Genomic DNA, 12,830 nt, shown 5'->3' on the forward strand with positions numbered 1-12,830 from the left:
AGGTTGCCATGCAGACACTGTCCTTGTGCGTATGTGCAGTTTTTGGGGAAAGACATAGTGCTCATCAGATCCTGAAAAGGTCTGAGGCCCAAAAAGGTAAGACCCCCAGCTCTACAGCCCCTATTTCATCTCCCCACTCCCAGGCAGGCGTCCACCATGAGCTTGTTCTGCTGGGCTTGGGCCGATCTAGGAACTCCGTTCTTCCCTAATAATACATTCTATTCCTTGGTTTCCATGTAACTTGCCAGAAAAATCTGGTTCCTCTAGACAAGTAGTCTATCCTGATAATTATCCTGACCATAATACCCACCCCTGAATATAAGGGCATCATCAAAGGAAAGAGAGTATGGGTGGGAGGTTGAATATCTTCCTTTCTCAAGGCCCCTTTTCCTTTTGTCTTTCTACATAAGGTATGCTCCACGCGGAAGCTCCACTCCGTCCCTTCCCATTTTCATGACCTAAGCTCTCTGGTCTATGCGGATCCTCGATGAAACCCTCTTCTCAGTACCACTGTTGAGTTTTAAGTGTTCCCATCCCTAATCAGGAATGCCACCTCTATTCACATTGAGAATTCTTCAGGATTTGGGTTACAGTGATTCACAGGCGTATATCGAGGGCCTTCTGACCAGACATAGGGCATAGATCAATTTCCCTTCTTTCCAGAGAGTTGGATGGTTCAAGATGGCACTGGGGCCTTTCTCTCACTGCTCAAGAGCTCCAGCCCCAAATGCCATGCAGATCCCTGGGACACCATGGCCCATAGGAAGAGGCTGGTGTCTGTTAACTATCTTGGCAGCACTTCAACACAGTGGATCATTGGACTGAGGGGTGGGTGCAGCTGTGTATAGTTGCTCCATCTGCAAGAGCAATGGCAGCCAAGGCTCTGCAGTGATCTCCATTGGAATAACAGTAATTAAATACTGCTAAGCACTGTGGGATAGAGGCACCATCATAATCACCACAGTCACCAGTGTGATGATCATAGTAATTAGGTGCTGTGGCTTCCCACCTAACCTGGGAGCACTGCCTGGGGTGAGGTTGGCCCGTCAAGTTAGGGCAAAGGGGTAGCCATGCCAGGTGGGTCCTTTTTGGGGTTGGCTAAGACTTTAGCCAAACTTTCTTCACGGATTCCTCCTTCTTTCTTCTCCCCTTGCTCTCAGCCTCAACTCACCCCAGGGTGAGGTCTAGGGACACAGAAGGGGTGACCCCCATCCAGCATACCACGCCAACATATCTTCTCCTATTGACAGATTTCAGGGGATTGGGGAATCTTGGAGAATTCTTAATACGGCTCCTCTCATATCAAAGTGAACTTTATTAGCCAATTTCTGAATGACACAGAGGGGCCTGGGATATAGCCGGGAGGGGAAGTCATTATTGTATTGACTTTGGGCCTTTTCCAAGCTCAACAGCTGTCTCTCTGAAAGAGCCTGTGGAAGCCAAGGGAGGGCTCAGAGGAGAGTTTCCTAGGGATGGCGTCTTCCCCAGGGCTGAACTCTTTTCTAGTTGCCCCCCTCATGCCTCCAGTCCTGAGGTCGGTGAGAAAGGTGAGCCCAACTGCCCATTCTTCAAGCCGGCTGTCATTCTTGCAGTCATCAAGTCTCGGAGCCAGGAGGGAGCATGGAACTCGTCGCATCCACACTCCATGCCAGGGCAAGAAGCCCATGCACAGCATGCCTGATGAATGGGCCTGCAGCCTGAGTCTGAAAAGTGACTGGGAGGTCATTCCATTGTTGGTCAACTAAGATCCCTGAACAGCCTTGCCTAGACTAAACTGAAATCTACTTCCCCAAAAATATACCCACTGGTCCTGACTTTTCCCTGTGAAGACACACAGATGATGTTTGCTTCTTTCTCCCTGTAGATTCTGGAAGCTTGGTGGTCACACCCCCCTTATACTCCTGCTGGCCTTCTCAACTGTGAAATCTGAAGCCACCTTCCAACCTCTCTGTGCAGATAACGTCAGCTCTCACTACACTGCAATGACATTATAAACTTCCCCTTCACTACTCCACCCCAAAACTTCCACCTTCACTACTCTCTTCACCTTCCCTCCAGGCTTAGAGAAAAATGGGTCTTCTCCTTTCCAAGGCTGACCCCTTCCCACTCTCAGTGCCCCCCCCCCCACAGGGCTTGCTCCATAAATGACACCCTATTTCACTTCTTCTACTTGAGTCTCCACTCCCTCACTGTCCACTAGCTTTTTTTCTCCTGACTACAAGATGCTCGGTAGCTTTTGATTTCTGATGAAAAAGGAGAAAATAAGCCTCTCGGTCTGTCTTGCTAACCCTCTCGCAGCTTCTCATCCACCTTACTAGTTCCGTCCGCCACCAAACTTCTCAAAAGCAGAGAGGGTACCTTCCGCCTCTGCTTTTTCACCTTTCAGCTGCTCCTCCTCCCACTTTGATTTGGGTTCAGCCCTTGCCTGGTCACCAACATCACTCTCAAAGGTCACTCGTGGTTTTGCCACTGCTTCCAAAGACCCCTTCTGATCCCCACCTGCTTTCTGCAGCATCAGACACTGTTAGCAACCTCTTCCTCCTCCTCTATTAAATTCTCTTCTCACTTGGCTTCCATGACAACCCTCTCTCCTGGCTCCCCTCCTCCTCCACTGACCAATCATCATCTGTCCATCCTACCCACATTGTTGCCAGATTCATCTCCTGAAGCACAGCTCTGACAGCTCCCAATAAGTGCTTCTCTGTTCAGAAACCTTCAATGGCTCACCACTGCCTGCAAAAATAAATAAATAAATAAAAATAATGGAGTTGCAAAATCAGGCAACTATATGTAATTCATAATATATAATAATCTGTCAGGTTTTCAAACCTTTTTAAGCAGCAGAATCTTCAAAATCCATTAAGAGAGATCTTTCTCAGAAGCCCAATTTTGAAGCACATGAAAACATATGCTCTTTAAATGTAGCTCCTCTTGAGCCCAGGAAATTCTAGGGTTTCCAAAACACAATTGGAAAATCAGTGAACAAATTAAATTCCTCAGTCTGCAGGTGAGAAAACTGAGGTCCAGCAAGGGGAAGTGATTGGTAGAAAGTGGCACAGGATGTGAGTTAATTGACACATTTTCATTAAAAGTCTATCAGATACCAGGCATATTCTACATAGTAGAGATACAGCAGAGATCAAAAGCAGCATGATCCCTGCCCTAGAGGAGCTGACAGTCTAATGGGGAGTGAATCAGGCACAATAAACCGTCACTAAAGTGGTCCCAAGTATGCAAAGCCTACAGCAGGAGACTCACCCAGTCTGAAGGGCTGAATGGGCCACTGTGAGGAAGTAATACATGTAAGCTGAGCCCAAATGGATAAGCAGCTGGCCAAAAAGAAGGGAAGAGTGTTGGTACAGATGGAACAGCTTGAGAGAAGGGAGAGGAGGCGAGGTTGATGATTGGAAATCCCAGTGGCTCCTACTTGAAGCCCAGAGCAGGGTGAGATGAGGCTGCAGAAGCAGGCATGGGCCCTTAGGCCTTGTTGAGGACCGAACACTGGTCTCAGAGTGCAGGCCAAAACATGCTTCCTGGGTGTGGCGACGTGACCATCTGCATTTGAAGATAATCCACTGCTAAATGTAACGTTGTATCCTGGATTAAATTGTGGAACAAAAAATAGACATTAGCAGGAAAAAAACCTGGGGAAATCTGAATAAATTCTGTAGTTCAGTTAATAGTATTATACTAATGCTAATTTCTTGGTTTTGATAAATGTACCATGGTTCTATAAGATGGTAACATTCAGGGAAGCTGAATGAAGGGCATGTGGAAACTCTATCATTTTTGTAAAATGCATATAAACCATTTTCAGAAAGAAGCAAAACTGGATGTGGGGAGACAGGTGGCAATAATAATGATGACTAATACTTTAAACAGTTTTCCTGTACACCAGGCATTGTTCCATGCACTTAACATGTTTGGTTCATTTAATCCTCACAACTTCAAGAGGTGCTCTTATTTCTGCCTGTTTTACAGAGAAGGAACCTGAGCACAGAGAAGTCAAGCTGCTTGCCCAAGGACACACAGCTACTGAGCGTCAGAGCTGGAGATTAAGAATTCCAATCCAGGCACATTAGCCCGCCAGAGTTTCCATGGGCTGGACCATTACATTTTACTCCCCATCTCAGTTCGGACTGGCTGTACTGTCAGAAGGTATTGTAAGGTCCAGGTAGAAACCACGAGTGCACGGAGTAGAGTAATGACAGGAGAAATGGAGCAATGTCACCAGACTTAAAATATATATACATCGGGAGGAATCAACAGAATTGGAATATGGTGGTTTAGGAAGAGGAAAGCAGCAAGAGGGAGTCCTGGGTTTATAGCTTAAGAACCAGATCCTGCTCTCCTGCTGCTTGGTCCTGTGTTTCTTCCTGTCACTAAAGGAAACCTTCTGGACCTTTTGCATTCTGTTTGCCCTACCTGTCCCTTTCTCTTATACATCGCTAAAATGCAAAACGAACCAGACTGCCTACTGTCCTGACACAGGTGGCACCCCTCCCACCTCTACACACCTCCATGTTCTTGTACAAGCTGTTCCTTCCACCTAAGATTCTCTCTTCTGCCTCCTTTGGTCCAAATCTGATCTGTCCTTCAGGGTCTCAGTTAAATGTCACCTCCCCCAGCAATCTTCCCTGCTTGTTTAAAGATGATGAGTCAACAACCATATTATATCGCTTACTTGTTTCCATCTTCTCCACCCAACCAATCCCCAGGCAGCCACATCCTCCTTGCTGGCCACACTTTCTTTGGAAGGTCATTTAAGATCAGAAGATCAAAGAAGCCTGACCTAAATATGGAGAGGGTGCAGCCAGGTGCAGTGGCTCATGCCTGTAATCCAGCACTTTGGGAGGCTGAGGAGGGTGGATCACCTGAGGTCAAGAGTTCAAGACCAGCCTGGCCAACATGGTGAGACCCCGTCTCTACTAAAAATACAAAAATTCCCTGGGCGTGATGGCACACACCTGCAATTCTAGCTATTCTGGAGGCTGAGACAGGAGAAACACCTGAATCTGGGAGATGGAGGTTGCAGTGAGCTAAGATTGCACCACTGTACTCCAGCCTGGATGACAAAGCAAGACTCTGTCTCAAAAAAATAAAATAAACAAAGATGGAGAGGATGGGAGGGTAAGAGCAGGGAACAAGAAGACATTGGTACATCTGGGATTGCCCCTTCAAACCCATCCCTTCAGCTCCTACAATGTGCCAGGGACCAAGCTGAAGGCCATCACAGTGAATTCAACTTAGCCCTGGCCCTTAAAGCGCTCGGCAGCCAGATAGGAGATTCCCAGCGCCACAAACTAAATTTGATAGGGTGTTCCCAGTTTAAACCCCTTCTAGCGGCTACAGGCATGATTCACGAATCTGCAGACCTCTCCCTTCCTCAAGTCTTAGGCTCAGGCTATGTCCAGCCAATCCTTTGCAGGCCCTCTACTCACCTGACTATTGCTTACCCTCATTCCTTTCCTGGTGCTGACCCCTTGCCTTAAATCCAGTCTCTTGAATGTCTCTGCCCTCCAGCACTTACTTTTGTCTGACAGATGACTCACCGAGACCCTGTGTTCCCTTCCCTGAAGCCTTTACACTAATGCCACCCGGGGCTAAACTGGGCACTTTTTCTGTGACCCCCAAACCCCCACTATCCCATATGAAATATATGTGTACAATATTCATATGGGATGAAATATTGTGTCTACGTCTGTCTTCCCCCACCCCCTCAACTAGATTGGGTTCCTTTAGGGCAATGATGATGTCTCTGTACCCTCAAGCCAGGCACTGTGTTTTGATTCAAAGAAAGCCCAGGTTACATGTGCTAAATGTGAAAGACCGTACAGTGAGTGGGTGAGTGTTTCATGAGAGTGCCAGATTTGACTACTTCAGTGAGAAACCGAGACACTCCGGGCCGGATCCCAAACAGTGGGAATGTGGAGCTGTCTTTGCCCCTCCTCCATCTGCCACTCCTACTGTCAGGAACCAGAATCTACATGTTATCAGAAACAGCCACTTCCCCTCTGCTCTGGCCCGCCTAAGAGGACGGGGCAAAGGATAGAGGGAGCAGTGTCAGGCCAGGGTCTGGGGAGAATTCGGCTCTCCTTGGTGGCAAACTCCGTCTGTCTTCCCCCCCCCCAGGGCAGGGAGTGGGGATAGGAGGACCAGTGGAAGGGAACAGGGCAGGCCCGGAGGGCGCAGTCGCCTTGGCAGGAATCCTACCACACCCGGATGTGGTGGGTGGTGAACGGGATGGGGCGGAGAGTCCCTGCCCTGCCAGTGACACTGACTGGACGATCCGCTTTCGCGGGAATCCCACAAACGTCTCAAAACTAAGGTCCTGGCAACTGGAGGAGAGCTCGGTTTCAGGCTCCGTTTGGGCAAGGGCGGGGCGCGGGGTGCTTCAATTTTTGGAAAAGGAAGCCCCGAAGGGAGCAGGGATTAGAAAAGAAACTCTACCAGAAACCTCAGTGGGCCCGTCTCACGCACTCCTGCCCACCACCGACTTCTCTGGCAGCTCCCAGTCGCCCCGCGCACCGCTGCCTCTCCGTGGAGCGTCCAAGCGGTGCAGAGAGGGATCTCCGGAGCCTGGGTTCTGTTCCGAGCTCTGCCATGTTCCGCCCCAGGAGGAACTCTTCTTTGGACCTTCGTTTCTTCGTCTGTGAAATGGGGCCAGGGTGGGAGCAGAGGGCTTGCAGAAGCCCCGCCAGCTCGAAAGCTGCTAGCCGGGATTCTCCATCCCGCCGGCTCCTCCACCGCCGCCCCCGGCCGGGTCCTAACTCCACCCCCACCCGCCGAGCCTCGGCGCCGCCGGCCGCTAGGGGTCACTGCCTGCCTTTGTCAGCGGAGAGGAGGGCAGCCCGCGCTCCAGCCCGCACCCCGGCTGGAAGGCGGCCGAGTGGCAGCTCCTGAGCGAGGGTCCTGAGCCGGACCCCGCGGCCCGCGCACGCCATCCGCCTCTGCTTCGGGCTGGAAGGCGCGTGCGCTCGGGCTGCGGCCGGGCCCGGGCGGGCGCGCGTCGAGGCCAGGAGGGGGTTAACGCTAACCCCTCCCCTTGGGCTGACATCACGGGCGAGCGGGTGAGAGGCTGGAGCTCGGCGAGTGAGAGAAAGAGAGCGAGAGCAGCGAGCGCGGCTCCACATTGTTGCGGATCGCCGGCACCGGCAGAGCGGCGGCGGCTGGGACGCGCGGCGCCCCTGACCAGCTCTCCTCGCGCCCGGCCGCTCAGCCAGAACCACCCGGGCCGCGGGCCGCAGAGCTCGCCTGCTGCCTGGGCCCCGAGCCTCCCGCGCCGCCGGGGCGCGTCCCGCCACCCTCGGAGGACGGCCGGCCATGGACGCCTGCAAGTTGGAGCCGAGCGGGAGGGTGTGAGCGCGCCGGAGCCAGGAGCCCGCGCTGCGCAGCCGGGCAGCCGGGCGCGCCGGGGGTGGGTCCCTCTCCCCAGCCCGGCTCTGCGTGGAAGAAGAGGGCGGGGACCGGCGCCAGGAGGAGAGCGGAGGAGGCGAAGGGGCATGACTCGTGCAACTTGCGGCGGGCATCTGCCGAGCCTCTGAGCCGGCGGCGGCCCGGGGCCCGGACTGCGGCCGCGCGGATCCCACCCAGCCCACCCCGCCCCGGCCGACGGCTGCGGCTGACCTGGATCCTCCGAGCGCCCGCCGGCCGCCAGCGATCCGCCCTCGTCTTCCGGGCTGGTTTCTGCAGCGCGAGGAGCGCTGCCCTCGCCGGACCCCCCGCCCCCGATGGCTCGGATGGGGCTTGCAGGCGCCGCTGGACGCTGGTGGGGACTAGCTCTCGGCTTGACCGCATTCTTCCTCCCAGGTAAGCGCACTCACCTCTGCTGTCCCCACCCCCATCCACTGCCTCCCCGGGGATGGGAGCTGGATGGCGGGCACGACTGGATTGTGGGGAGTGAAAGGAGCCAGAAAAGTTGGGTCACGGCTTTGGTAAAGGGGGTGGGAGGTGGCGCGGCGGAGAAAGAGATTGAGAAGCCGAACAGCCTGCCCTGCAGGGAAGCAGTCGGATGCACGTCTCTATGTAGCATGAAAGCACTTTCTCCGCTCAGTTCTTCACAAAAATAATAATATGTAATAGCGTTCTATTTATTTAATAACCAGCTCTCTGCTCGGGAAGCAGTTTGGAAACACTGCGTGTTACATAAATGCAAAATAATCACCGTAATCACCGTCTCGGGGCGGGAGACAACAGCCCCAGGGGGAGGGCGTCAGTCTCGGAGCTGGTGGGCTCAGGGTTTGGAGGATGGCGGGGCGGGCGGGGGTTCGTTTGTTTCGCCAGCCTCTTTGCCGGTCGGCTCTGGACGATCGGGCCCCCTCCCGCCCCACACCGCCCCACAGCGGGCGCGGAGAGCCGGCTGCTGCGGCAGAGGCGGCTCCTTGCTCACCTGCGGTTCCTGTCCTGGAGGGTGAGGCTGGGGCAGCCGAGGATCGCAACCTCCCGGCCTGGCGCGGGACCGGGCTCCCCCTCGGAACTCTACTCCCAGCTCTAGGGCTCTCCCTGGAGGAGACGCCGCGGGCTTCAAGCCAACCAGGTAGCTGCATGACCCACTTTCCCGAGGGTGCCCCGCGTGTCCTTCCTCGAGGTGCAGGCTGCCGGCAGCCGAGGGGTTAACCTCGCGCCCGACCCCGGGGTGGCCCTTGGTGGCCCGTTCTGACGGGTGGGGTGGGGGCGGAGGCTGGGACTGGCCCAGGCATATTGTGCTGGGGAATGAACTGGAAAATGCGTTTAGGAGGCAAATCCGACCGAGTCCCTTCGCCTGGGTTTAACCCTTTGTGTCCCTGGGGAAACTGCCGAGCTCCCGTATGGCTGGACAGCAAGCGCGGGTCAAGGGGTGTTGGGAGTTCCTCCAGCTCTCTGGGTAGAAACCAGAGACGACCTGAAGCTCTAACAAGATGGGATTTTTGGGGGGAAGGGGGGTGGGATCTTGACTGGAGCACGTGGTCCTCGCCTTGGGGTGGCAGAATAGGGGGTCAGTGTGCAGAGACCATCTCCTCCTGTGGCGGGAATATTAGATCCGGAGCTCCTGCAATGTGCAATGCCGCAGAATGGCCAGGCAATTTGTTATCGAGGGACCAGTCTGGCTGCCCAGTTCCAGGGCTTGGGTGCAATCCTGGAAGGCAGAAGCCTGGCCTCATTCCCTTCTATGCCTCTTCTGCTGCCAGCCAGCTTGCCACTAGGGCACGGCCAATCTTGCTGAGTGGTAGATGTCTGGGAAGCAGTTTGTGAAAGCCAGCAGTGGGGTGCCTCCACTCCAAAGCCTGGGGTACTGCTCTGCTGGATGTAGGGGGTGGGGAAAATCCAGGGCTCACAGGTGTCACTGCTTACCCTGCCCCCAGAGGGTGATCTTGGTGAGAGTGAGAGGTCTTCTCACACTGGACGGCCTGGGAAGCCAGCAAGAGATACAGAATTTCGGGCTCTAGGACTTGCCTGGCCACAGGGATTTGAGCTTCCGGGAACCCTTCAATTACATATGTCCATATCCCGAATCCAGAGAAAGAAGAGCTTACCAGAGCTCTGGTTGGTCCAGCACACTAGGGGTTAATGTAATCCTGGGATGGACAAAGGGTGGTGGGAAGGGTTGGGAGAAGGGGAAGGAACCCACCCATTCTCCCCTCCTTTTGTTATTCTCTTTCCCCAGCTTTGTGATCCCTTCTGGGTTAATTCCTTCCTTGGGGGCTAGAGGCCTGCTGTGCTCCAACCACTCAGGAAGTGGGAGTAGGGAGGTGAACTCACCTGGCTCAAGGTGAACACAACCCCTGCCAAAAACCCACATGAAAGGGTGGGATGCAGAGAAAGGAACCAGGTTAAGAGAGGTACTTAATAAGTGCTCTTCCCTTGACTGTTAATTGACAGATGGCTAGCATCCATGCACTGAAGTTCCCGGACCGCCCAGCTCCTCTGCCCAGTGCCTGGGCTCCTGGTGCCTTTTCTGCTTGCTTGCTCTAGGGTCCATGGTCCAGAGAGGGAGGAGGATATAGCTGTGCCCAGTCTGACCCTGGATGGAGGCTGGTTGGCCCAGAAGTTGCAAGCTCACGCCCTACTTTACATCACCTGCCGGCTTCCTCCCTATTGCCCGCTATAGTGTCTCTTTAGGGACTTGCCAGTCTGATGCTCTTTTCAGGGTTTTCCTGGGCTGTGACAGAGAACCTGGGTCTGGGGGTTTGAGGAGAGGAAGAGGGAGGGGCCCCAAGTGTGTGTGATTGCCCCCAACTTCAAAACACTCCCAATCTGGCTATTGAAGTATAAACACAGAAGCATGTTTTCAACAACACAGACTACTAAGCAGCGTGGTGAAGCCCCACAAGCCTCTGTTTCCTAAGATGACAATCCATGGTTTCTTCCTGTTAACTTAGAGGAGAGGGTCAGTGGGGCAGGTGGGTTGCATCCCAAAAAGGGATAGGGGAAGCCCGAGGAAGAGGCAAAGAACTTGCCTGAGAAGCAGGTGCACTGAGCTGGTTTCCCACCTACACCACACCCTCCCTAATTGGCTTCCCCACACCTTTTGTCTGGAAAGAGAACACACACCCCAGGTGTCATGCACACCCTCCTCGGAAGACCTGTCCAGCACACTCCTCTCTTCAGCCTCTCTGCAGCTTGTACAGAACTGGCTGTCATGTGGTCTTTGAAATTCCAAGTGTTAGGGCTATTGGATTATTTTCCTTCCTCTCTCTATTCCTCACAGACAGTGGTGTGCTTCAGCTTTCTGGGCAAGGCATTATGGCAAAACTAATACTGCTGGCCTGGGGTTTGCAGTATGTGTAAATGGGAATCTCCTTGCCCGTTTATAAGGGGGCACTGTGGAGTGCCTTCGAATTGGATTCTAGGCCTCCCCAAGGCTGGAGGAGAAGAGGAGATACTGCAGAGCTTGGGCCCAGCTACCCTGGCTGAGTGGCCTGGAAGGTGTCTCTTGAACCGGAACTTCTGAGCATAGGACGGATAGCCCTTGCTGCCTGAGGCTGGCTGAGATTAAGAGTGTTATCAGTTCCCTTCTCAGCCACTCAGCTTTGCACAATGAATCCACCTTGGCTACTGCTTGACCCCCAGACTCTTGTATGTTGCCAGGATGGCTGAGCAGACCAGAACCCTAGTGCTGATGATTAAGCAAGTGGGCCAGGCTGGGGGGACAGAGGGTCAGTCCCATTTGCTGTGTCTATGATACTGCCATTGTTTAACAGCTGACTAATGTTCATTGTTCAGCACAAACAGAAAACACCCAAGGGAGGTGTGAATGTATCTTTAATTTTTCTGATTGTATCTTTTCCTGGTTAACCTGGTAAATGGAATGCCTCCTACCTGCGGGAGGGACAGACAGAGAGGTGTCAGCATATTCACCTGTTTTGCTGATTAAAAAAAAAAAAACTTTAAACATTAGCCAGTGAGCCAGACTAGAATGGTCATGAGCCAGATGTGGAACTTAGGCTGTGACATTCTGACAGTCTGCATATGGTCTCACCTTTAGTAGAGTGGGTGTGTGCACACACGTATGCAGGGCTTTGTGTGTTTGTGTTGGTGATCTGCCATTGACTGTGCATGTGTATATCTGTGGGGACTAGGAATAGGAGGCGTATGGACTTGTGTCTGTGGGTCACTCTGGGACTACGGCCATAAATACATAACATCAAATGTATATTCACACGTGACTGACTGCTGAGAGCTTTCTGACTAGGACTTTGTGAGTGGTCCAGCCGTGAGAATGCCTATCTTATATGTCAGAGTGTCAGTGACGGTGACTTTGGGAGGACACCCAGGATTTGCCTTTGGTCAGCCCTTCTAGGACACACTGCCAGGTCCTTTGGTGTGTGTGAAGCCTCAATGCCACTTCCTCTTTCTGTGCTGCCCTTGGTTTTAGACTGGGTCTCTGCCTCCTTGCAGGGAGATGCTGAAGACCTTGACCACACCAGGAGAGACATTCCTCTCTTGTCAGCCTTCTGTTGTCTCCCTGGCAGGCAGAGTAGCACTGGAACCTGGCATTAGCGGGGGCCTGGCCTGCCCCACGGATGGCTGGGAGGGGCCAAGAGAGGCAGTTTCTTAGCTACTAATTTGGCATCTTTGCTTCCTACATGAGTATTTAAGAAAAAGAATCATGGTGTGTGTAGGGAGGGGAGGTGGCATACTCTGGGCATTTAAAAAGAGTGTGAGCGTGAGCTTTGGTCCTCCATGAGGGCCCTGCAGAGCTGTGTGTACCCAGGTAGGCAAAGTACATGTGCCTGGACACACCCTGGATTCATGCAGCAGAAAGCAGGAACCCTCTTACTGGAAAAAGCAGTAGGAGTGAGGGACAAGGAGTGGGGAAGAGGGCGGTCCCGGGAGCTCAGCACACTGTGCCCAAGCTCAACTGGAAAATGTTTCCCCATGATGCCCACCCTTGTCCATAGAGACCAGGTCTGCAGAGCCAACAGCAGATGTGCTGGCTGGGGCAGGAGGTAACTTAAGATCTGAGCAGGGATCACCTTGCAGAGGGAATGCCCTAAGCTGGAGATAACACTCTTTAGTCCAGTTAACCCTATAAGCTCTGGATTCTCTTGTGCTGTTGGGGGCTAGGAGATGGGGAAAGGAAAGACACATGAGAAAACACATTGAACATAATACCGGAACCCCACCCCGTTCCACATGGAGAGATGAGCTTGGTGTAACAGGACAGACCCGAGGTGAACACAAAGAAAGACTTTCCGACAGCAGATTGGAGAATCTTCAAGGCAACAGATAATCTCAGGTTTACCCTGGGTGGGGCAGGGGGGAGGCAATAGGTGTGTATTCTAAGGGGACTCGTGGGAGGTCTCCCTTTCACAGCCTCCCAGGAGAGGGCAGAGCAGCAGTGGTCCCAG

General features: G+C 53.3%; 1 protein-coding gene and 1 long non-coding RNA gene across 4 annotated transcripts in view; one reads left to right on the top strand and one right to left on the bottom strand.

The window, feature by feature from the left end:
* Positions 1–1,297: 1,297 nt before the first annotated feature.
* On the bottom strand, positions 1,298–3,786 carry LOC116556151. Its single transcript, XR_004270867.1, has 2 exons — positions 2,830–3,786; positions 1,298–2,733 (listed from the first exon to the last, which is right to left on the bottom strand). It is a non-coding gene; the product is annotated as an uncharacterized LOC116556151 (long non-coding RNA).
* A 3,313-nt stretch (positions 3,787–7,099) lies between these two features.
* Positions 7,100–12,830, top strand: part of NECTIN1 (nectin cell adhesion molecule 1) — a 102,238-nt gene continuing 96,507 nt past the window's right edge. The window contains exon 1 of one of the 3 annotated variants that reach the window (XM_032285194.1): positions 7,100–7,809. In XM_032285194.1, the coding sequence (XP_032141085.1) occupies positions 7,731–7,809 (79 nt within the window). In that variant the 5' untranslated portion in view covers positions 7,100–7,730. Of the gene's footprint in view, positions 7,810–7,845; positions 8,537–12,830 lie in introns of those variants that run through there. The other 2 variants (XM_032285193.1, XM_032285192.1) reach the window with 2 other exon arrangements.

Source organism: Sapajus apella, unplaced genomic scaffold (genome assembly GCF_009761245.1).
Source record: "Sapajus apella isolate SASKATOON/1434 unplaced genomic scaffold, GSC_monkey_1.0 scaffold16, whole genome shotgun sequence".
Taxonomy (NCBI): Eukaryota; Metazoa; Chordata; class Mammalia; order Primates; family Cebidae; genus Sapajus; species Sapajus apella.